Below are 26365 nucleotides of genomic sequence, written 5' to 3'. Positions count from 1 at the left end.
AAAGCTGAAGGCTTTGGTCTCTAAAGGGAAGTGTCTGACAGTTAATTGCTAAATAGGAAATCTCAGGAAAATAACCAACTGTTTAATTATTTCTGAGCCAGTGAAATGTTGACAGCTGTCAAGGAAAATAAACAGAAGCAAAAAAAATCTGCTGTTAGGCACTATCAGAACAAAAGAGAAAAGAAAAAATATTTATGGACTGAATTTTTTATTAAAGTCTCTACAGGTTTTCATAGATTTTGAGTTATTTTCTATGATTAAGCATAATATTTAATTTTTATGTTATGGGATATTGCATACATCTGTTTACAATTTAACAAAGATCAATGGTAAATGCAGGAAATGGTAACATTGCATATTATCCATATAAAATGCCATATTAAGAGAAAGGCTGCACTCAGAGGCAATCAAATACCAGGAAAACTGGAGGTGCTCAAACAGTTACTTATGACTGTAGCTCATTCTTTGATGTTGAATGTTATAAAGCTATAGTCATAGACATTGCCACTTTTTCCTTAAATAATACCTTTCATGTATTTAATGACATTAGTCACACATGCAGTTACCAAGCTGCTGGTTAAGAGTTTTATGGTTAAAACCAAGTACAGTTTTGTTGTTGAGGCAGTACTCAGTAGTTGTGCTGCGGGAGAAAAATAGAACAAAACCTTTCCAAAATTATAGTACTTTTACTACAGGGTATAAGCATTTATAATGCAGAAGCAAATTCATTAATTAGCTTATAAGTTACAGCTCATGGAAAGGGGTCTGTTAAGAAAGGCAGAAATATGTTAGTGCCTTTTTTTTTGCTCATTTATACTCTCTAATTATTGAGAAATGTTACCACAGGGTAAAGTTAAAAAGTTAGAAAACTTTAACTTTAAATTTCCTTCTTAACTTGTTTAAATTACTTTAAAATTTAACCCAAATACTTGGTGTCATAACGGTTGTGTCTGAGATACATTACAACATCTCTGTGCATTTTGTATCAAATTGTTACTGTGTTAATCTCTGCTTTTTTTTTTTAACCAGAGTGGATTATTGTTTAGGCAAACTAGAAACACCTTTTCTAACATTCAAAGCATTCATTTTGGGCCTTCAAGTTTTTAATACCCTCCAAGCTAGAAGTAATTCTTCTGCAAATTCTAGTAATATTTCACAGTGTGTTTTTAAAGTAAGTGGCTACAAATATTTGACCTTTCAACCCCAAAGTGATATTCATCTTTGATCGGCTGTATTTCAAACCTGCAAACTATACCAAGGAAGACTTATCTCTTTAGGTTATCACTGCAGACAGATAGTGCCTCAGAGCTTGTAAAAGCAGCCCTCTTAGCAGCCTTCAAAGCAATCACGTGGAGATGGGGCATGAAGAATTCTTTGTCCTCTTGAGAGGAGAACAAAACAGAAAAATTTTGTCAAATGATGAATGTGTCCTGTTTGAAAGAAACAAAGGGTAATCTTGAGGGGAGTCCTAAAAGAAATTAAGAGACAGTCCCCAAGAATAAAAATTGAATCTAGTGTAAAGCCCATCTGAACAATAACGTTTTATACAGGTTTTCGTAAGCATAGTCTCAAGAATATCTAGCTGACATTTTTGAAGTTTGCTGGACAGGATGTAAATCACTTTCAGCATTACAGGGGATGATAGCCACTTGCAATATTAACTTGAAGTTCTTCAGGCAACAGCATTTTTTAAATCCAATATACAGAGTTGTAAGTGAATCAGTCTTTGAAAAGTAAAGATAGGGTATATGTTGCTTATTGATCAGCCCCAGATGTTCAACAGCAAACTAAACCCACTCAGTCTTTGTTAACTAAAGGAGATAAGGCATACAAACATAAAGCCATTATCTGCCTTTAAAAATGAATCTCTATCTCAGTAGCAATGCTGTATTGTCTTGCAGCATCATTCAAATGGCAGTGGTTTGGTTTGGTTGCTCTATTAGTAGTGAATAAATATTTCACATATCAGTTTCTGCCCACATGAGCTTATTGTCTTGATAATTACCTGCACAATTATTCAAATAAAAATAAATAACAACCACGTTAGGATAGCCTATTAGTCTGTCTGAAGTAGAAGTGACCTTGAACACAAGCTGAATAGTATTATGCGCCTGCAATGTACTTTCTATGCAAGAAGAGTGCATGCTGTTTGAATTTCAACAGGGCTTCACAAACAGCACAGAAAATTCAGTGTCAGGAATCTATGAAAAAAAGTGTGTGAGACTTCAGTGGAAAAATTTATAAAACATTTTGTTGTAGAAAACATACAGTAAAGAAGCGGTGTGACTGAGTCACGATTGAAATAGTTTCTTTACAGCTCTTATATTCATATACAGATCTCACCATTAGTATTTGACTACTAAATATCAGATCAAGCTTTCAAAAAGGGGGAGGGCTTCCCCCCCCCCCGCTTTTTGTCTATATGTAAATTAAATTGGAAAGCAGTGAATACATTTCTAATATATTTTGCTTATATACTCATCCAAGTTGTCTCCAGAATATCACACAACATCTTCATGTTGTACTTTCCTCATTTAACGCGTGCAGCTGGCATGAATTTTGATTTAATGCCTATTATTGTGAAGACCGAATAGTATTCATCCATCACTCAGCAAGACTATTTGAAAGTCCTGTTTCCACACACTGGAAGTGCTCTGTATATTCCCAGCTTTCTCCTCCAAGTCAGGAAAAAAACAATAGATACCACCAAGCAGCAGAATTCCAGGGAATGTACCTGCTTTCTCATGGAAGTTAGATGTAAAAAAAAAAAAAAAAAAGAGCAGGTATACAGAATGTTATGTTTATTTTCCGCTATGACACTGTCCAGCAATATGGGACTATGCGAATGCCTGCACTGCACCAGAACTACCACCAGGTAGTTAGCGGAGGGAACCAGGCTCTTTCCCTCCCCATCCTTCAAGTTTAAGCTCAGAACAGCTGAGGACCCTTCCTTACATTTTATTGTAGTGTTTTTACTTCCACTGTTTTCAAGAACAAACACATTTCAAGCACCATGAAAGAAGCAAAAATGTTATCATTGTCATGGTAGATTGTTATCATTCTAACATAGCTGCTTTCCAAATATCTTTACTTGTGCATTGTTTATATCATTAAAACTGAGTAACTTTTGACTGTCTTTGCAGCTCATCTTTGAACATGTTCTGGTTCCAATCATAAAAAGGGTCTCTGTGTCCTTCACTAGGTCTTTCTGTAATAATTCCTTTCTGATCTTTACCAAGTACTAAGCTGACATCTTCCTGATATTTCTCTTCATAACTCCATAACTCAGCTCAAAAGCTACAATTTCATATATGAAGTCAGAAGTCCTCCATGAGTATCACTTTTCATGTATTTGCATTGAGTGTTTCTGTAATTTAACTGCCTCGTTACTCTGTCCGGTAAGGTTGTTCTGCATTTATTTAGAGTTTGTCCCCGTCTTTGTTACTAGTAAACTACTAATAGTTAAGCCATTTCCTTATGTATCCTTTGATTATCTTAAAATTCTTTGGTGAAGTCTGTTTAGTCCTGCCATTATACACATACACACACATTTGTATTAGTACGCACACAAATGTATGTTAAATAAGCTCCTTGTATTAAAAGTAAATATTCATGCGCAAGTATCACAGTTTTGAATTGATTTACCAGCAAAAAAGTATGCTATCCCACTAGTGGGATCTGTCAAAGAATTAGTAAGATTTTCTTCATGGAGCCTGTGGCAAAGGTTGCTAATCTAGCATATTGCTAGATTTGACCCTCCTTGTGCTAAACTTGTTTCTATATTGAAGTGTCTTTATCAAATCTTTCATTGATACAAATACTCTTATTTATTGTTCAGTAAAGAATATATCTGTACGAGAATGTTACTCTTATATTTAATTTTGTAATTAGTCTGCTTTTCAGTAAGAGTTTTGTCAGAGAAAGCATCTCTATGCAACTGAAGATTAAGTCCACTAGATGGTCACTTCACTTTTGGAATTTTAGGGTTACCTATTGCACTGGTTTTGGCTGGGATGGAGTTAATTTTCTTCACAGCAGCCTGTGCGTGCTGCGTTTTAGATTGGTGACCAAACCAGTGTTGATAACACAGGGATGTTTTAGCTATTGCTGAGCAGTGCTTTCACAGTGCCAAGGCCTTCCCTTTCTCACTCTGCCCCTCCCAGCGAGTAGGCTGGGGTGGGCAGGGGGCTGGGAAGGGACACAGCCAGGACAGCTGACCTGAACTGACCAGAGATATTCCATACCACACAGAGTCATACCCAGCAATAAAAGGGGGGTAGGGGTAGTTTTTCCAAAATTGCCATTGCTCGGGGACTGGCTGGGTATTAGTGTCCAGGTGGAGAGTGATTGGTTTTGTATCATTTGCTTTTTCCCTTTTTTTCTTTCACTTATTAAATTGTCTTTATCTCAGTCCATGAGTTTTTTCTCTTTGGCCTTTCCAATTCTCTCCCTCATCTCACCATAAGACGTGGGCAGTGAGTGAGCAGCTATGTGGTTCTTTGCTATCTACTAGAGTTAGCCCACCACACCTATGAAAACTGTCCACTTCTAAAATAAGTCTTTGTGTACTGTTTAGAAACTGTACCAACAAAATAACTTTTTTTTTTAACAGTGCTAGACTGTCAGCTGTTTAATGGGAGGACAGGTCAATTATTAAATATACCTCCTGCTGAAGTTCTTCCCATCGAGTATTGAACTTCTCAAGTTTCTCATTGATCAATTCATCCAAGATTCCACCATCAGTTAAAGTCTGAGCCAATTCCCGAATCTGATTGCGATTATCTTCTGGATGTCTCATTAAACGTTCCAAAGACTGAAACAAGGTCAAAAAAGTAGTTTGTTTTCCTTTCTGCAAATTCTACAGAGCAATCACAATTCCCCTATAAATGTAAGTAAGAAATCTCACATTCCATACACAATAAAAGTAGAGACAAAAGATAAAAATGTCAATGTCCCATGTCTTGACAACAAATGTTCCTTACTACTTATTACCAAAAACAAAGAAAGATTTTTTGCAAAGCAATAAATTGGGTGCTTGATTGTAAAAACGTGGACTATGCCCAATGAGTTCAGTGGGAGTATTTGTGTACTTAAAAATAAAAAATTTGCTTGAGTATCTGAACAGATGAAGTTCAACAGCAAAAATGCATTATCAATGTAACATTTTGTATTTTGATCCACTAAGAGTATTAACTTAATTTCTACAAATTTTAAAGGTTCCATGAATAAAAATTAAGTAATAATAAACAGAGTTGCAGTGCTAAGATGAAAGCTTGCTCTCTCTGAAGTCTTCAACATTTTTTTGACTGGCTTAAGTGAGACCATGTTTTTTAAGAACACCTATTTTATTGTCACCAAAGATTGTCTATGACATCAGGCATAACACATTTAATTACTCTGTTTCACTTAGGTGGATTCGAATTTCAAAACCTCATTTGTTGAATCAAGTTGGAACACAGGACTTTACAAATATTCTGCATCTTGCTCATATGTAATGTTGATTCATAGTTTGTTTTGAATGTAATGTGATTTACAATTTATCAATACATGTGATTTGATATTATTTAAGTCAGCACTTACATCTAGAGACTCAGAAATCTCTTCTGCACCTCCCTGGATATTCTCAGTTGCCTTGAGTTTCAGTTCAATCTCATTCAACCATTTATTTTCTGCATCCAGATATGACAATAATTCACGCCAACATGCCCATACCTCCTGATGGAGAAAAAAAAAAGTTTATTTAGATTGAAAATCTCACAGCTAACTCTCACTTATTAAAAGACTGAAAACATTGCAGGCTTCATCTGCAAAACAACATGGTTGATATCTGATGGTTACAGTGCCATATAGTTGATTTTTTTCCCAGTATTTATATGTTCCAAATAAATATAATACACAACCAAAACATTTTGATTAAACAGAGCAAAACCACAGAAGATAACATGAAAAAGTGAACACTTCTCCAAAATACAACTTGAATCTTCTGTCTCATGAATTATCCACTTTATATGCTTTTCTGCAAAATCTTCTTGTAATATATAAATATACAAATTATCAGAATTTTAAAGACTCATGTTAGAAGTTTATGTCTATTACAAGATGTAGTTAGGTTGCTCATATATTCTGTATATTAATTACTTAAACCACAGATTCATAAAATGTCTAAAAACACAGCTTTCAAGAATTCTCTTGAAAGAATTCTCTTGAAACTGAAATCTCTACAGAAATTAATTCTAAACCACATTTAGTGCAATTTATAGACCACTTAAGTGCTAGAGTACTAAACATAATGTTGTAAAATGAAATTACATTCTTATTCTCCTGGAATTAAATTATTGTCTAATATTTTATTTTTACAGTGTCTGAAGATACTTAAATAAGCAGATAAAAATGGCACTTTACACACAAGCAAAACATTTAAACTCTCCATAAATCACCTTTTAATTGTTCCTTTTTTGTTAGTATAAGTTCAAATAACTTTATTGACATGCATTAGGCTGTTTGTAGAACAAGTTTCCCAGAGTGTGATTCATCTCACCTAACTTTGGTCATATCAAATACAACTGTCTGGTCTAGGAGGAGGTTATAGAGGGATATTACCACACATCAACAACATCAATGATCAGGGGAAATATAGATTACCAGCTTAGACTACACTCCTAATTTCCCACAGTGAAATTCAGAGGAGATAAATTTTACTCAGGTAAATAATTGTTCTGTATGAAGTTAGTTCTTGTAAATTAGTTCACAACAAAAAATCATACCTAATTCACTGTGGCCACTGTGTAACATGCAAATAGTCCTATGGCAAGAACCTATAATGGAGTTGGCCAAAACGTCAGGGTCAACTCAAAATGCATGAGACATATTCAGCTTGCCAGCAGATCAAATGCTGTTCCCATGCTGAGATAACACCACCTGTCCAGCTTCAGGCCCATTTAACCAAAATCCTTAGCCATGGAAGAAAGAAGCCTAAAGGAGCTGGTGAAGACAATGTCACAGGGTTGCTACAGAAGCCTGGTTTAATCTCAGGAGGGAGAAGAACCCTGAGTAGCCATTGCTGTCTCTCACCTAGGAGCCATGTCTGAGGCATCTCTTTTAATATGACTCTCCAGCACATATGATTCTCAAAAAGATTTAGGTATATGGCTCATAAAGCAAGGAGAGCTTTGGGCTACTCACGATCCCATATGATAATGCGTCTTTACTCTCTACCTTACTTTTACAGTTAGAAGGGCTATAAATACAATAACTGACAAGATATCCAACCTCCAAAGTTTTGCACTTTCCATTCAGTCTGCTGCAGAGTCGCTGGTAGCTGGTAATTAGAACATCAAGCTCCTTTTTCAAAGCCTCATGAGCTGCAGGTGGAGCCTTTGCTATAAAATTATTCACAGAATCAGTAATAAGCTTCACTTTCACTTCTTTCTGCATGGCTTCCTCCTTTGCTCTCTGCAAAAACAAAACAAAACAAAAAAAAGGTGTAGTCCTGGTTTAAGAAGGAAACTTATTTCTAATACCTCTGTTAGACTTCTCTCTGACAGAATTCTGTCAGAGGGAAAAAAACCCCAAAGAACCCCACAACAAAAAAACCCCAAGGGCCATTTAATTCCCAGATTTTCTGACATAATCTTGAATGCATCCAAAAAACTTTTTTTTTCATTTTGTTGCCAACAGAAAATACTCACTACAATTTAACATCTCCTCACAACTATTTAGTTTTCTGTACAGTCACAAGCAGCAAGACAGAAAAAAGGAAAATACTTCTGACTGATTTTCCTCTCCTTGCCACTGTCATTAACCTGCATTTAAAGAGAAATTGAGAAAATAATTTCTCTCCAGTGTATATATCACACTTTTATCAGAGCATTAATGATTATTTCATTCTCTCACTTTACAGAGATAAAAAAATTATTTTCTCATCAGATAGAAAAATTATTTTCAGCACCATTATTCACCGCCAGTGAACATTAACCTAACATGAAGAGAGGACAAAGTGAAAAGGGAGCATCCTCCCAAACAGCACTTTCTGTGTTAGACCCTAGTTTAACAAAGGACAGACATAGGAAATATAAAGATCTGAAGGAAACAGAGAACCACAAATGGATGGTGAATTAAAACCTATAATTAACATATCCTATGTAACTGATCTGGAACCACTAACCTGCCACCTTTTCCCTGTTTTAGCCTGTGTAACCACAACAACTGATCAATCCAATTCACAACTTTCTTCCTCTACCTTTTGCTACTCTCCCTTGTTATGCCATCTCATTAATAAGATATAAGATTGTCATACCTAGCAGTTTCTTCTGAGTGCTTACAAGGCGATGGTATCTATGATTGGAGTCATATCACTACTGGAAACAGTGTGATGGTATACATAGTGCCTTCAGTGTGTACTGGTCTTCACAGGAATTTAAGATGAGAACTCCCTGGCCCGAAAACTTTAAAACAAAACCTTGTTCCTGACAACCTTCATTCTCTCTGGGTCTGAGGAATTCCATGAACCAGAATAACTGGGATCAGACTGCCATTGCCAGAGAAAGTTTACTAGGTTGCTCTTGGCTTTCCTCTTCCCTAGCTGTGGGAAGATATGGGCTGCAGGATGAACAAAGAATTCTGGTCCAGATTTTGCCTATTGTGTGACAGGAGAGGTGGCTGCAAGCCTTTGGGGAAAGGATCATCAGGAGCAGGTGAAGGGATGCATGACAAATGATCTGGTTATTTGCACAGGCTGAGGTGCCACAGTTTGAACATATCTGTACTTCAGCTGGAAGTACAGAATATTCACTAGGAAATCCATAATGAGGATTGTGTCTAAAACTATACGTTTTAGCTGTTTTATTATGCAGTGCAATGTATAAATTTGAGTTTTGTTATTCAGTTACTAAAAAAACCCTGTATCTCTAGAGCAGGTGTTTACTGTTGATATATTTGTCTCATTTACAATGAATTGAACTTGTTCCATATATTTCCATATATTCTGTATATTCTGACTGGCATCAAGTCATTTCTGTCAGTAAATAAAGAGATCATCAGTGCATGGTCAGATGCTCTCAAACACTGGCAAAACCCTATGGACAATGAACAGTTTGTGAACAAAGCAGTGGATAGATTGTTAAGGCCATATAACCCGAATTCCTTAATAGCACAGGCCAAACAATTCACCTATAAAATAAAAATAAAGCCCACATCCAGTGGCTGAGCAAGAGCATATTTGAGCACGTATGACAAATTAATGTTTTTGTCCAAAGGCCATATTCATCCCACACAAAATAAACATTATTTACTTGAGACCAAAATATGTTGTTCCTATATTGTTATATTAAAGAAATAATAAATCATGCATACTTAGTACATACGAATATGCATCTTGAAGTCCTAAATCTTTTTCCCCCCTCTCTCTCTAATATAAAGAGAAGACATAAAACTGATTTCACTCTATCAGTTAACTGCTGCTGGCACCTGGTTCTTAGGAATTATTCCTTAAGTAAAATAATGTTGAAGCTGCATCAAAATCAAGTAGCCAATAAAGCAAAGAGAAAAAAAAGCAATGCAGTATTGTGGAAGATTAAATATCTTCCAACATATTCCAAATAGAAATTACTTCAAGCTGCCTACTACTTTAAATTTCAGGCTAACAAGTAGATCTCAAAAGGCACCTTTCTAAAGAAAGAGTAGACTTTCTTTATAACGAAAGCTTCAAAAAGAACTTTAAACACAGCTCAAGGAATTAGTTCATCTTTTACCTTCAGTTCCTCAACAGCTTTCTGTAATTCATCAGGTGTTTTATACTCAAAATCTCTTTCCAGATATTCTTCCTCAGCCTGCGTTATCCATTCGTGCATCTCTGATAAATCCTTTCTGAGACTCACAGTCTTATCCAAACCACCTTTTAATGCTGCCTTTTTAGCATAGGCCTTTAAAAAAGAAAACATTACATGGTACTTGAAGCAAGGCTACTGTACAAACTTGACAATATTTTGGCTTGAAAAGAACCAAATTAAATCCTATACTAATAACATTGCTATAATTAGGCAGATGTTAACAAGTAATTAAAGAGACATTAATAATACATAATTAAGAAAGTATTACACGTGTATGCATCCTTTTTTTGGCAAGTCATTGTTGTGAAGAATGAGTTTTCAATGATCCTAGAACATACGCTGAGGTCATCAGAAAACAAATCTGAAAAAAAACATCACCCAGGAACTATCTTCTAAAAGATGTAAAAAGAACAATCACAGGAGAACTTGAAAGTGCATCCAAGGATGAAACCAGAGGCTCTTGAACTATAAAGTCAGATGAGCTTCTAACCAGTCTGAATGCAACTTGCTAGAGAATAAAGCAATATGCCTATCTTTCTTCTACTGATGAAGTCATTATTGAATCTCTCAGAAAGGTGTATATCCTAAAAATAGATAAGTAAAAAAGGAATCTCCTAGTGGAAGAAACTACTTATCTTAAAGGGAAAAATACTTTTGTTAAATCCTTTGCCAATCACTATATAGGGGTCATATAACTTATGTTATATAGCTCATGTATAGAACTAGAACTAGACGATATTTAAGGTCCCTTCCATCCCAAACCATTCTATGATTCTCTGAATTGTGCATCAACCTATCAAAATTTTTTTCAGTAACATCAGGAGGAATTGTGTCTTAGCATTTGGTCTTAGTTTCTGACTGTTACTGGTTTCGTTACTCATCCTTGAGGACTGGCTGTTAAACGTAAATGTTGTTCTACATAAATGTTGTTTTACAGAACGAAACAGAGTAACAATAAAAAGGTGATGTTCAACAAGTATAAAAGCAGAACCATATGAGGCCCTGCAAAATTGCCTTTTCCTCAGTCACAGCACCAGAAGAGAGGGTAATCTCCCATCACCTGAAAGAGTATGTGAATGCCAATTATTAGTTCTCACAGTCATATTAACTGCATGTATATCAACTCAAGCTGATTTTTCCAAATCCTTTCAAGAAACCCTCACAGGCCAAACTAATTTTTATATTTACTACTCATGTGTTTTAATAGCTATTACTGAAGAAGTTGTGTTAGAAATGCCCACTGAGAGGCAATAATTTGTGCTGTGTATTGAACAGAACTATTACAGGCAGATTTTCAGGGAAGTCAGAAGAAAACTGTAACAGACATCTAAACTCATAAGGCATTACTTGAAATTTCTGCGAGAGAAGTGCAAAGATATCCAACTTATTAATATTACAAAAATAAGCAATTCAAAACTCCACATTAGGTCAAAGGGGAAAGACTACAGAACTGGATCAATAAAATGTCTTGCAGATTTCAAAGGTTAAGTTTTTTGATAACGATGTTTATCAAAAAAATATAGAATGGCTATTTTTCACATGTAAAGTGAAGAATAATAATTTTAGAAAACATTAGACCACCTTGAAAGGTAATAGTTTTACTGTTACACAAATATATGTTAAAAAAAGGTAGACAACAGAATGAGAAAGTAGAAAAAAAAGTAAAACTAATACAACATGAAAGATGTTTCCTTTGAACTGTCATAAAGAATGAGAATCCAAATGCCATCAGTGAAATAATAGTAATTTTTAGCTTCCTTAATCTGTAAAATTATTTATTAAGAATGTCTTTAATTAAAATAAAAGAACTGTCTTTTCCTGTTATGCCCCATTCTCTCAAATTCGTGTGACCATTGGAGACTGTAATTTACACACATGCACACATACTCTTAATTCCAAGTTATTGAATTCTGAACTCTTCACTGCTTTAGTGTCTTATTTCATCTAGAGTAATGTCACGTGACTACAACGATGCAACAGAAAATTCAGAACTTGATTTTTTGGCAAATGCCTATATACCACTTTCAGAAAGCTAGTTTTGCAGGATAAATTTGCATAAATTACATTGCTGTTAAGATCTAAGATATTAGTATATAATTTTGTTATTAAAATAGTAAGATATTGTATTATAATATAAAGAAATATACTTTACATGTATTGCTACAAGCTAAATAAAATTTCTAAAATAGAAGTTTAATTAATGTGAACCAAACATGTCTAAATTCAGTTTCACATCTACTGGATATGCATAGAAGGACAAATTCTGCCAGTGAGAAACCTGATTGTTAATTTAAAATGAACCAGTCAGTGGGAGACTTGATACCTGTTGGCAAATGTGTTCCCATTGAACATTGAGATCCTTTAGTTCTGTCTCTATTCTGGAAGCAAATGCTGGCTCTGCTTCACTCTTCATTTTCTTCCCAACCTCATTAACACTGTTCAAACTGGGCTGGATTGTCTGGATATCATTTACTAAAGCCTAAAGGAGTAGCAGAAGATTAGGCAATCAGCATTCACACAAATTTTCAGATATGCTATCCTTATCAAAACGTGTCTACATGAGATTCTGACATGTCTTTGGTCCAGATCTCCAGTCAAATGAGCACAATTAGCAGACTTAACTATGAAAATAAATAAAAAAGGAATGAGCAGCTGTAATGTGTTAAGCTATGCTATATCAGATAAAGTTCATTTGCAAAATATGTATTATGTAAGTTTCAAATGTTATATATATACTATATGTATACTGAGTCAGGGCAATCCTCAGTTTCAATACAGGCTGGGGGATGATGTGATCGAGAGCAGCCCTGCGGAAAAGGACTTGGGGGTACTGATGGACGAAAACCTGGACATGAGCTGACAATGTGCGCTCGCAGCCCAGAAGGCCAACCGTATCCTGGGCTGCACCAAAAGCAGCACGGCCAGCAGGTCGGGGGAGGTGATTCTGCCCCTCTACTCCGCTCTGGTGAGACCCCACCTGCAGTACTGCATCCAGCTCTGGAGTCCCCAGTACAAGAAAGACATGGACCTGTTAGAGGAGGGCCACAAAAATGATCAGAGGACTGGAACACCTCTTCTGTAAAGACAGGCAGAGAGAGTTGGGGTTGTTCAGCCTGGAGAAGACAAGGCTGCGGGGAGACATTATGCAGCCTTCCAGTACTTAAAGGGGGCCTGTAGGAAAGATGGGGACAGACTTTTTAGCAAGGCCTGTAGTGATAGGACAAAGGATAGGATAGGATAAGAGTTTTAAACTAAAAGAGGGTAGATTTAGACTAGATATAAGGAAGAAATTTTTTACAATGAGGGTGGTGAGGCACTGGAACAGGTTGCCCAGAGAAGTAGTGGAGGCCCCATCCCTGGAAACATTCAAGGTCAGGTTGGACAGGGCTCTGGGCAACCTGATCTAGTTAAAGATGTCCCTGCTCATTGCATGGGGTGTTGGACTAGATGACCTGTAAGGGTCCCTTCCAATCCAAAGCATTCTATGATTATATATATATATATATATATATATATAAAATGTTATATTACATATATCTACTACAATGTCTAGATCTTTTATTCATATTTGTGAAAGAACATCCCATCATAATGGTGGAAAATTATTTGTGAAGCCATCTTATTAACTATGCCAGCATTATCCTTGGGTTGGTAATTCACCTGATAACTTCCTTAAAATGATCTGAATGGTAATATTGTCTGGTTATGTCTAGTTATTAGAATTTTATTTGTGGTTGAATATTATTTAAGCCCTTAGGTAGTTTTAAATTGCCACTTCCAATTTTATTTCCTAAGGCCTTTGTCCTGGTTTCAGCTGGGATTGAGTGAATTTTCTTCCAAGTAGCTAATATAGTGCTGTGTTTTGGATTTAGTATGAGAATAATGTTGATAACACACTGATGTTTTAGTTGTTGCTAAGCAGTGCTTACACTGGTCAAGGACTTTTCAGCTTCTCATGCTCTGCCAGGTGCACAAGAATCTGGGAGAGGGCACAGCCGGGACAGCTGACCCAAACTGGCCAAAGGGCTATTCCATACCATATGGCGTCATGCTCAGTATAGAAACTGGAGGGAGTTGGCCGGGGGGTAGCAATCGCTGCTTGGGGACTTGCCTGGGCATTGGTCGGCGGGTGGTGAGCGGTTGTTCACTTGTTTTTTTTCCTGGGTTTTGTTCCTCTCTCGCTCTCTTGTTGTTTTCCTTCTCATTACAAATTATTTTTGTTGTTGTTGTTCCAATTATTAAACTGGTCTTATCTCAACCCACGAGTTTTCTTACTTTTGCTCTTCCAATTCTCTCCCCCGTCCCACCACGGGGGGAGGGTGAGTGACCAGCTGCGTGGTACTTAATTGCTAACTGGGGCTAAACCACAACAGCCGCCTTCAATGCTGCAGATGGTACCTGGGTTTCCTACACAGTAGAAAAGGCTGGATGTGTAATCACATAAAAGATAATGAAGATTGTGGTAGTTTTATTATATATTTGGCAGTAATGGATAATATTTGTGCAAACTCTTCATAAATTCAGGTGACAGATTCCAAAGGAGTTACATGTATTTTACTAGTCTGTAGAGATAAGAGTTGTCCTATATAATTTATAATAATTTTTTATTTAAATAAGGGGTAAGTCTGAGGAGCTCATAGTTCTGTAAGATCAATATGTATGTTTCATAATATTTACACATCCTGCCAGAACATTTACAGAACTTGTAAATTCCACTGAACATATAGACAGGGACTATCATGGATTGCAAGATTCACTGCACTTACACGCTCTGTTGGGACAGGCAGAAGGATTTGTAAACCCTGTGATGAAAGTATCAATACTTCATGATGCTTTAAAACTCTGCTGGGACAAAATCCTGGAACTTGTAAGTTTAGTGAAAAAAAAGTGGATATAACTCACAATACCTGCAATTTCTTTCGGTACAGTCAGAAAAGCTTGTAAATCATGTGTGAATAATAGATACAGAAAAAGATCTTCTGGCACAGATTATACAGTTTATAACAAATACACATGCAATGTTTGTAAACTCAACAAAGTAAATAAACAGTTACCTTAAGAGGCTACTAGCTTATTATTTGCTGCAAGTACACTCTTTGATGTTTTGCTCCTACTGTAAATACATAATGATACAGTCACTGTATGCCTCCTCTGTATTAAAGTTTCCAATTTTTTAACAGAATTTTCCTTCAAACCCAGAAAATGCAGGAGGTTCAAAAACATTGCAGAAGACAACACCCTTACAACATGAATTTATTTTTAGGAACAGTAATCATTTGTGCAACTTCTGTATAAGCTAGGCTCATAGAGAAGAATCAAACAATTGCCAAGCAGGCAAGTAATACTCACTGTACATTGCTCAAGTTGCTTTTCCAGTGCTTCTGAATCACCAAGGGCAGGCCACTCTTCCTTCAGAAAAACATCCACTTCAGCCATCCACTTCTTCAGTGTTTTAGTGTCATTCTGTTTATTAAAAAGACATTTTATTGCATCGCACAGAACCTGACTGGCAATAGTGTAATTCATCCTGGCACTATGACTAAAACTCATTGCAATGTAATTTCAAGATTATTGAACTGTCTGAAAAATACAAACACAACAAACAAGCAAAACCAATTTTATCTGGGACTGTCACCGACTCTTTAGCCTGCACTCTGACCATTTCTGGTCAAGTTTAATGTGTCTACAAGTGGGCAACTTTCTGGCTCTCGAGTTTATGCCTTCCAGATATCCTTTGTGTTCAGGTGCTGCCTGTGTGTTCATTGGTTCCTTGTATGGCTTCAGACTTCTCATACTTGGCAATTAATTCAGGCTCACCTATTGAATCCTCCTGTGTTTCAATTTAAATTTCAGGCTCCTTTTGGAAGTTGCATGCCCTATTGCCAATTTCTCTACCAGAACATAACACAGAAAAACTCCCTTGCTACTCAGAATGAAAAAAAAATTGTAACTGAAACACTAGTTAGAACAGATTCACTTTAGAAACTAAAATCATATAATGATCAATGAGTCATTTTAGAGACTGATTCTCAGTTACTGTTTCTAGCACTAGAATATTTGTAGTCAGTAACTTCCTTTCCATAGTCTTTAATTAACTCTTGCAATTAATAAAAAAAGCTGAACATCAAATGCTTGCAAAGAGGGAAACTTACCAGTCCCAGGCAACATTACATAGATAACCTAATACCTTGAAAGGTATAATGAGATTTAAAAAATGTCACTTAAAATTACCTTAAAATGCCACCTTAGGTAAACAATTAGATGCACATGTTAAAATAAAAATTATTAATGGCAAAAATCTGAAAGGCAAATTATAATTCATTTGTTCATCAAACTTTTCATTAACAGTGAAGTATATACTGATATTATATGTTGAATGCAAAGTTGAATTAAAGCACAAAAAAGGATATTTCATTACAATACAGACCAAAATGTGTACAAAAATGCCTTAACAACTATTACCAGATAGATAACCAAAGGGAACATTTTCCTAATGTGCTTGATATATTTAACAACAACAGGCTACCATGAAAAATGAACTGAATTAATAAAAATAATAATACAGAAATTATCAGTATACTTCAGAATGGCAATTACCAAAACACTGTTGAAGTGTCTACTGTGCATTCCATTATCAGTCAGTAAAAATAGTTCAGAATCATAATTCGTGATGAAACTTTAATACCTTTACACAAATACTTTTAGTTCATTATTGCTGCAAAATAGATATCTGATGGGATTTACTTAAAAAGGGATCCAGCTACCAGTTAAGATTGAATGTATTACTTGCATTTTCAATTGAATCAGACTGTAAATGCATTTTGATTATTGACACTGATTTCATTGTATCCCATGCTGACACACTCCATAAATTGCAACAGCTAAAACAATCGTCTGGAAGATTAGTCATTCAAGGAGTTGAAAAGACAATGACTTTTATATGACTGTGTACTACAGTGACTTCAGCAATAAAGGCTAAGATTTGTATGCAATGATAGCTCACGTAGCTATAAAAATACGTGCTCTACAGAGCATGGTCATGATGTTCAGGACTTTCTCCTTTTAAGAGTAGTGGAGGAACCTCTAAACCTCTATCCAGAAAATCTGAGGAGGGGGGCAGGGGGGGAATCTCAAGCAAAGTGTATTGCTCTGTTTTGTACAATTGCAAGTATTTCATTATGCTATTGATAAAACCACTTTTCAGTTTTCCTATTTATATTGGATTTATGTGGCAAGGTTTTGGTAGCAGAAGTGGCCTTTGTGAGGAGAGACCAGGTGCTCCCCTATGCTGGACACAGCCATTTCAATCTGCCTCCAATGGATCCACCACAGGACACAGCTGACCCCATGGTCAGCTAGTGACGCCTCTGTGATAATACAGTTAAGAAAGGGCAAAAATGCCGGACAGGCAAAGGAGGAGAGAAAAAAAGTGAGAAACAGCCCTGCAGTCAAGGTGAGTGAAGAAGGAGGGAGAAGAGGTGCTTCAGCTGCTGGAGTAGAGATTCCCCTGCAGCCCGTGGTGAAGACCATGGTGATGCAGGTTGTCTCCCTGCAGCCCACGGAGGTCCATGGTGGAGCAGATATCCACCTGCAGCCCCTGGAGGACCACACAGTGGGGCAGTTGATGTGCCCTAAAGGAAGCTGCAGCCCATGCAGAGTCCCACACAGGAACAGATATTTCCTGAAGGACTGCAGCCCGTGGGAGGACCCATGGTGGAGCAGGGGTAAAGAATGAGGAGGAAGGAGCAGCAGAAGAGAGCTGTCATGGACTGACCACAGCTCCCATTCCCCATCCCCCTGTGCCCCTTGGCAGGAGAGGAGACAAGAGTAAAGCGATGGAGTGCAGACTAGGAAAAAGAGGGGGGGGAGAGGTGGTGTTTTAATTTTTGTCTTTGTTTCTCACTACAGAAATCTATTTTAATTTTCCCCAAGTTGTGCCTGTTTTGCCCATGATGGTAACTGGTAAGCAATCTCCCTGTCTTTATCTCAATCCAAGAGCTTTTCCATCCTATTTTCTTCCCCTGTCCTGCTGAGGACAGGGAGTGGGAGAGCAGCTGGGGCACCCGGCTGCTGGCCAAGGTTATCCCACCATACCATTAAACTTCATTTCATTAATTTAATTTGAGCTTCACTTTGGTGTTACTTTCTTGAGGTGTATAAATGCGTTCTGTGATAGTCTCACAGCCACAAGCCACCACATAGTAGTTGAGGATGAAAAAGTTTGGTTAACCTGGAATCGCTGGAGTTTGGTCATAAGCTCCTCAAGTTTCTGGCAATGTTCCACCAGCTGCGCTGATAATTTCTTCCAGCGGCCAAGGATCACCTCAATCTCCGATCGATATCTTTGGCTGACTTCTGCAGGGGCTTTCCTGGACATGTCTTCCACAGTTGTGCTGAGATAGTTCAGGCCTTTTTGCTGCTCTTGTAGAGAACTTTGTAGAGCCTGTGAATAAGACGCAAATAGTACTCTGATTCATGTATTGGGCAATTCTCTTTATTTCACAAACATAGGTAAGGCTGCTAAAGAAAGGACTGAAAACTAAAAAAGTAGGTCACCTTTGCTAAAACATCCAATGACATATTCTACTGAGTAATTTGGAATTGCTTTTCTCACAGAAACTAGAAAGTAGTTTTTTTAGTTGAACTGAGAATATAACCAGAGGTGTTTACACTTGTTAACAGAGGTGATCCACATACACTTCATTAATTTAAGATAGGAATTTACTGTGGCCCTAATGATTACACTTTCAAAAGAATCAGACTATACCTGGAGAAAAACACTAAACTTAGAACTTTCTACTATTTAAAGTTTTTGATAACTTCTTCTCAAAAACTTTTGCAATTCTTAGCCCAAATTTTCTGCATCTAACTTTTTTATATATTCTACTTTTTGTTTCTGCATGTGCATTACTAGTTGCATCAAACAACATGCTCATTAGCCATCCAACCGTAGAACAATGTCAAACATTGAAATGCAGGGAAGGTTTGTACCCACTGGCAAAACATGTTCCACATTTATGTCTGCTTGTAAATCCAACAGGAAATCTGAAAAAGCCCATGTTGCATTTTGCAAACTGCAATCATTTCCATGTCAGTACTGGAAAATGAAATTAACTAAGTCTATACTTAACTACAAGATCTATCGTCAAAGGAATATTTTATTTATAATCGGGACAAACAAAGGCTTTTCCTTAACATGTTCAATATCTTATAAAATTGGTTTCAATGGTGAAGAACACTTTCAATCCCTAAACTTTAGGAATCGATATGAGTAAGTATCCACCGTGTCCTGAAGCCCTTGGCTAAAACCCGAATGGGTATAATTCACTCAAGATGTGTAGTGTAGGCTTCAGCAGACTCGTGACAACTTTGCATTCTGTTCCTCTAAACTTTTCATTTGAGACATTCATTCCCACAGTCTGACGACTCACCTTGAGCTCCCTGAGTCTCTGCTCCATGATTTCATATTCAGCAAATGCAACCTGAGGCATGGAGAGTTTAGTTTCTGCCTGCTGGATCCACACAAGTATAGTGCTCATTGTCTCTTTGTAGTGTGCAGGAGGCAAACTGTCAAAAACTACATTCAATGGGGAAGAAAAAGGAAATAAATAAAATAATTTTGTGCTTCATTATTTGGTTTGCTGACAGAAGATGTTTGATAAAAGACCGAGTCTTATTGAAGTCAATGACTATTTTACAACAGATTGCAACAAGCCCAGTATGTCAGTATCAGATTTTTCCATGAATCATGGAAGCAGGAAACTTTTGAAGAATGAATACACTCATTCTAATGTTTATGGTATCTTTGTCATTTTATCAGTTGTGTATCATTTGACTCTCTTGTTATAGGTCACACGACAACTTATATGGCCAAGACAAGTAGTTTAAATATGTGTTTAGAGATCAACAGATAAACCATTGTACTTAACCCAAAATCTAATCTCAGAAATGCAGTAAGAAATAGCATTCCCTTTTATGGCCCATGTTTGTGTGTTTAATGTTTCTGTTCAAGTAAAATGTTCTGTTTAAGACATCTGTTAAAAGCTTAGAAAATTAATCTTTCTTCTGCATTAAAGTTGAATTTTATTGAACTGTGCTTATTGCGCCAACATTACAGCTGCTGTAAATAGACAACATCTGGCACACACGTGAGCAACTCATTAGCAAAGATACTTCCTCTGCCCTCAACAACAGTTGCTTCTATACTCATTGAGGAAAGTACAGGCAAATAGCATGGCTGGTTGGAAATGAAACATTTCCAACTTGTACCACATAATAATGAAGTATATAAAAGCTCAAAAAAATGTTACACCTATTTGTATCTCCTGTATGTCTCTCAGAACTGTACTGAGAAATGATACAGCTGTCCAAAAAGCAGTTTTGACAAACAACACAGTTAAAGTTTTTAAGTACAAGTTTGTTTACATTCTCATACAGCAATGCTTGGCAGAATGTACTTCAGATTTTAACGTAATTTTTTAGTTGATCAACAGAAAGCTACTTGGAAAAACCTTATATTTTCAGTTAGGCATCATAACAACATACTAAAATCAGGGTCATTTAAGCTCTCTCTTGTGGAGTATGCACATTGTATGGCACACTTTCCTCATAAAAATCTTGGCTGATCTAATTTATCACACAAATTTGGTGATTTACAAAAGATAGGACTTGGTATCAGGAAAGACAAGAATTTCTTGCCTTGTGATGTATTTTCTTTACACAGAAAGCAATAGTACTACAATCTTGGAAACACAGAAAACAAACATTTTCCAGCTCATCAAATAGCATTTTAGATCCTTTTGTTTCCTAAGTGAAATTTGTATTGTCTTTGACTCATTTAATCCAAACAATTCCTACTTTAGAATAGAACATGCATTTAAAGACATCACTCCAAATGAATGGAGATATAATTTTAACAGCTCAGATATGTTAAAGGAGTATACAACTCTTAATTTGCAGTTTTATTCAGAAATATGAAATGGAGTTCAGTATTGTGATGTAATGTTTGACTTCTATAAATAATTTTCTCCTTTAAATGAAAAATAAATCTTAGGACTAATGTATGACTTCAAGCAGCTATATAAAATAATAGGTATTTATTGGTTGTAGTGAAGAGTACCTCAGAACAGGTAAAAACACAAGATTCACTGTTACAGCAAACTCCCCCAAACTGCATGAAACTCTCATCCTGAAAGATTGCCAACAATAATAATTTTAAAACCATCCAAACACTGCAAACATTTTGTCAAATTTTAATGAATTATGTTCTCTACTATTTGAAGGATTAAATAAGAGTTCAAGTGGGAATCACGGATGTTGATTTAATCAAGCTAGTGGCTTTCTAATTTGGTTATTAAATATTCCATTTAAAAAGCACTTTTATGTTCAGTGAAACAATAGTTTTCCTCTTTCACTGTTACAGATTGCTAATAGTGAAATAGTACTTTTCAATGCCTTTTGCCTAGGTAGGGTTTTTGGGGCTTGTTGGGTTTGGTGTTTTTGGGGGAGAGGGTTGTTTGTTTGTTTGTGTTTGTTTGGTTTTTTTTTTAAGATAGACAATGTCTCAGCATTTTCATCCACAAGGAAGCATATTAACATCTTTTTGGATGATGCCTAAGAAGGGCCTATATTGTTTTTGCAACTCATGACACCGATGGTGAGAATTCAGTCAAACTCCTACAGTGGTATTCACTTTACCTAATTTTAGCTGTCTAAATAATCTAACACATTTACGGTCTCTCTGTGGGCAGTATGGATGTCTAAATTCCCCATGCTCATAACATAAACACACATCCAGACCTGTTTATTTTTATCCTAAAATTTGTTTTGTGATGCTAATGTTTGTGGATTAAACTCAACATGATAAGCACAGTGCATTAATATGGATTCTGCTATATCATATGAAAAATTGAATTCGTAGTCATAAAGATATAGCATGTCCGCAACCAAAGCTATAGCTGCGCTAGGCCCATGACAGAACTCTAACAAAATATCACAGAGGGAAAATACAAATAAGTTACTGTGAAATATCAGAATACAGTTCCCATCCCATAATAGGAAAATATTGCATTAATCTATTCCACTTGTAGGGAATGCATTTTGATGTGACTAACATTGTAACCCTTGAGAACTGACAGGCAAATACATTTACACTTGCGTATTTATTTTAGAGAAAGTACTTAAATTTGGAAATACAATGTGCAGATAGATACTTGGTTAGGATATATTTTTCATAAGTAGAAATATTTAAACATGTGAAAATAACTTTCCAAATAAGTAAAATACTTTTTTTTTTGTTTTTCCTCCCATCTTCCTTTTTTGTGACCAGATTTTCCAGTCAAAAATCTTTTCCCAAATCAGAAATGAAATGAGAATACAATTATCTCAACACCTATCAAATCACACTGGATATGCTGCAAAGTGTATCTCTGGCAGTCAGGACAAACCCCACTGTTAATCACATCGTTGTGAAAGAAGAAGAAGGGCAATAAATATAATCTATGGGATCATTTCAGTAAAGACTTATTCCCTGGAATGAATGAACTAGATTGAACTGCATGTATTTCCCATAAAAATCTCCTCAGTAGTAACTGCACTGTTTAAAACCATGCTGATTTTCTCACAACTTTGTTTAGCTTATTTTGTAATACAAATACTTGAAACTATTCATCAAAGTCTTTATATTGATGACTTCATAAAAGCTGTGATTCTCTTCTCCCACATCTTTCACCAGAAACTCTCAAAGTGGAATAATAAGGAATCTTGTATAATACGTAATCAATGTTCTGCAAGTGCTTTAACATTTCCAATTCTTCTATTTATTAGCCTCTTAAAAGAAATAGAAGGGAAGCCCTTCTCCAGTTCTACAAGATCTAATGTAACAGTAAATATCTTCTAAATATACAAAATTTTTAGGTGGTTTTATTTCTTATTCTTATAAATTTTCATTTTTACCACAGAAGAAAAGCATATAGTGACCTACGGGGTAGAGCGCATTATCCCATACACATTCATTTCAGAGGTTGTTTTGTCTTTTCATTCTTTATTTAAATAAAAAATAATTACTGGAGGAAATGGATTCAAAAGAAAAATGAAATTACTTGCATGTTACTTATTAAAATAATATTTTCTCACACACATCTGAGCTGTATCTTCAGCAAAAAAGGCACATTCAAAGAAAGTTAAGCAAACTTTAACCCTCAAAACCAAACAGCAATGAATATTACTGCTACTAAATCATAGTTCAGGTCTTATGAAAAACTTACAGTTATGAAATTTACAGGACACTTGCTTAAAATTTTTCTTCCTCAAGTATGCAATGATTGGTGAAGGATTATTATACATATCATAACAATTTCACTGTCACTTATAACCCATCTCTAAGATACTTATAGCATGAAAATAAGTTAGCAGTTCAAAGTTTAAGCAAAAGCAGACAAATGACAGACTAAAACTCCAAATGGTCATCATACTGTTATGGTTACTGCGATTTGTTGTGTTATAAAACTATGCCAAGACTGAGTTGAATGAACTCTATATAATGCAGCCCTCTTTAAGATACTGTACTAGTGGATTAGGGAGAAAAGTGGTGTACGTGCAAAATAACTGTAAGCATGGGGTGTGTAAATAAAAAGTCTAAAGAATCTTGACATGATATAGAAGGCAAAAACTTTCTAAAGTCCTTGAAACAAATAGGAGAAACATCATTTAAATGCAGATGAATGATTCATCATCAATAGTAATAATAACAACAACGACGATGATGACTTCACCTTTGGGAATTACTGATCCTACAAAGGTAGCATCAGAATTTGAAAGTACAGTGCATGAATTTATGAAGCAGAGAAAAATGGAAATAAGTATGACTTTTCCTTTGCCATCTCCATCTTGATATTCTTAATTTCAGCTCCCACAAAAGCTTTTTTTTTTTTAGTTACTTTCTAAAAATCCAATCACACTTCCCAAACCCCCTCTGAAGAACAATCTTGTCAAATTGAGAACGTGTCAGAAGGCTTCTCACTGAAGACCACAGCTGCGTAAGAGTTCACCTCAGGAAGACTAAAAACCAGAAGCATCTTAATGGAGTTTGGTCCAGTCACAGTGCAAGACGAGTGCTGGAATGAATCAGCTGCCACCTGGGAAGTAGGCTGAGCCAGGGAGTACTCACCTGACACTGACTGCCAGCTCTCCCTGTGCTGAGAGGGAATGGGAGGCTGACCAGGCTGCTCCCTAGAAATTTCTCTGACACAGCAGCCGTTAATTTCAAGACAAATAAATATAAAGTTCAACTCCTCATTCTTCACCAAGGCAATTATAAAACTAAGAATTTCCTTGAGAAATCTCATTATTCATATTCAAATTATTGCCATGATTGCCCATTTCACTCCCTTGTGTACATTACTGAATAGTTTGAAGCACTGTCTGACCTCTATTTTTTCTATATACCAGTATTCTAGAAATGACTCTAAATGTGTTTGGGGAGGAGGGAGAGCTGGAATGATGGATATACCATCTTCAAAAGGATCAATTACCTATGGATATACAGACATTCTATAAAGTAAGAAAAATGAGGTCATATTTCCTCATATTTTATGAGGTTGCATTTACTTCATAAACAACATTGCAAAATAGTGAAAAAACAACCAAATAGGTTTTAGAATTGGCTTTAAATTAGGTTTTATAATTGGAAGTGCTAATCAAATAATGGAGAAAAACATTTCAGAAAATCTGAGTTAATCTTTAATGATATTTTATTAAGAAATCTACTGTGCAGCATAGAGAAACTACTAAGCGCTTTTGAATCTAAAAAAACCCCAAACCAAAACCACTACCACCACCCTCAGAAAAAACCATCAAAACCTAACCAAACAAAAAATATTTGAAGAAGACAACCTCCTAGAACTAGAGAAAACTTTTTTTTGGGGAAAAAATTCCCTTGGAAAACAGAACAGAATAGCTAAATACCCTTATTCATCAGAAAAGATAATGGAGTAATGAAACATTAAAAGAAAACTGACACAAAAAACCCAACTCCCTAATGATGAATCAAAAAAATCTTTCTAGCACATGCAGGTTATGCACAGGGAAGAAAAAAGGAGCAAATACTACCACTGATCTGCAAAACATCATTCAGCCTTTAAGAAATTTCCCTATCTATAGAAAATAATTAATTGCAAATAATTTATGCAAATAAAAGAGGGAAATATCTAAAATGCTCTAGCAAAATTTCAACATTTTCTATTAAACCAAGGCTAAAATAAAGACATGGGATATGACTCTTTCTCTATCCGTTCAACAGAAGAAAAACAGTCACTGAAGAAAGCAGAAGAAACTCAGACTCAAAGAGCCAAATTTTCTGTGCTTCATCTTTGGGGTTTTTTTCACATTTTTTGATTCATAAGACTTTCCTGAAACAGGATTAGACCTAATGTAGTATCCCAAGCATGGTCGTTCATATCTACAGCAGAGTTATGAAAGGAAGCTAGCACTTTGGATAAAGCTGTATATAAAATTTCTGAAGATAAAATATGATTGACAACATAATCTCACCTAAAATCTCACTATAGGTATGTACTGTATGGGATAAAACAGTTTCATCTTGACAGCTGAACTGTTCGAGATGAAGCACCTGTGATGCAGATCAGCCACATAAAATAATAACAATAGACCAGGGCTCCATAAAATATTGCTTCAGGGACCTCTGTTCTCTAGCAGTGTAGGAGACTCTCCCCAGCCCGTTCAATGCTGTCACCTCAGCAATGAACTCAATGCTGCTTCTGTGGCTGGCTAGGACACTGGAGCAGCATACTGCAGCATGGGAGTGGGAATGAACAGCTACAGCCAGGAAGAACTTTACCAAAGCCCCTGCTTGGTGGCTTTACAGTTCAGGCAATGAACACTAGTCATCTTACAGGACTAACCAACTGGTTAGTTCACAAGGTCTCATTATAGTAAAATTAGGTGAGGCAAAACCAGCAATTACACAAAATTGGATATAGAAGAAATCATAAAGAAGCTAGCATTTACCATATTTTCCTGTTGGCAGAATGGTAACTGATTTCAGCATATAAACCAGTGTGGCATTAAAAGTTTTAAAATCTTATCCATTGTATGGCCTGACTTTAGAGTCATGAATAAACTTTACACTTCTTAATACTGAATTTCTACAGCTCATTCTTTCATCACATGCTATGGCACACTTGCATTTTATTTCTTCAGTTCTCCTATGCACCATCACTTCTTCAGTTTGAGTGTGTGTGCATGTGTGAAATAACCACAGCAGCACAATAACGCAGTGTTGTTGAAAAAAATCCATCTTTAAAAATGGAATCATGCCAAACCTCTCCATGAAAGAATTTAGGAGGAATACGATAAAGATCCACTAGAAGGAGCTAGCACTATGTCTAATTTCAAAACAGTACAGTCATTTACAGATATTGTTGGTTTAAGGGGCAAATAATCTCTTTGCTGTTGAGAAAAATTAAATTTATATTTTTATCTGATACATTATTTTAAATTTCATAATCAAATACAGAAAG

At 36.0% G+C, this 26365-nt stretch overlaps 1 protein-coding gene across 2 annotated transcripts in view; it reads right to left on the bottom strand.

The window, feature by feature from the left end:
- Nucleotides 1-26365, bottom strand: part of DMD (dystrophin) — a 1150282-nt gene that overhangs the window by 727698 nt on the left and 396219 nt on the right. Inside the window, exons 21-28 of one of the 2 annotated variants that reach the window (XM_072848384.1) lie at nucleotides 19259-19404; nucleotides 18058-18270; nucleotides 15177-15290; nucleotides 12151-12306; nucleotides 9750-9920; nucleotides 7270-7452; nucleotides 5581-5715; nucleotides 4664-4813 (exon numbers count right to left, since the gene is read on the bottom strand). In XM_072848384.1, coding sequence (XP_072704485.1) covers nucleotides 4664-4813; nucleotides 5581-5715; nucleotides 7270-7452; nucleotides 9750-9920; nucleotides 12151-12306; nucleotides 15177-15290; nucleotides 18058-18270; nucleotides 19259-19404 — 1268 coding nt within the window. Of the gene's footprint in view, nucleotides 1-4663; nucleotides 4814-5580; nucleotides 5716-7269; nucleotides 7453-9749; nucleotides 9921-12150; nucleotides 12307-14881; nucleotides 14933-15176; nucleotides 15291-18057; nucleotides 18271-19258; nucleotides 19405-26365 lie in introns of those variants that run through there. The other variant, XM_072848392.1, reaches the window with a different exon arrangement.

This window comes from Ciconia boyciana, chromosome 1 (assembly GCF_034638445.1).
Source record: "Ciconia boyciana chromosome 1, ASM3463844v1, whole genome shotgun sequence".
NCBI classification, from domain to species: Eukaryota; Metazoa; Chordata; class Aves; order Ciconiiformes; family Ciconiidae; genus Ciconia; species Ciconia boyciana.
Note: the sequence above shows the minus strand (reverse complement) of the source record. Positions and strands in the feature narration are given on the sequence as shown.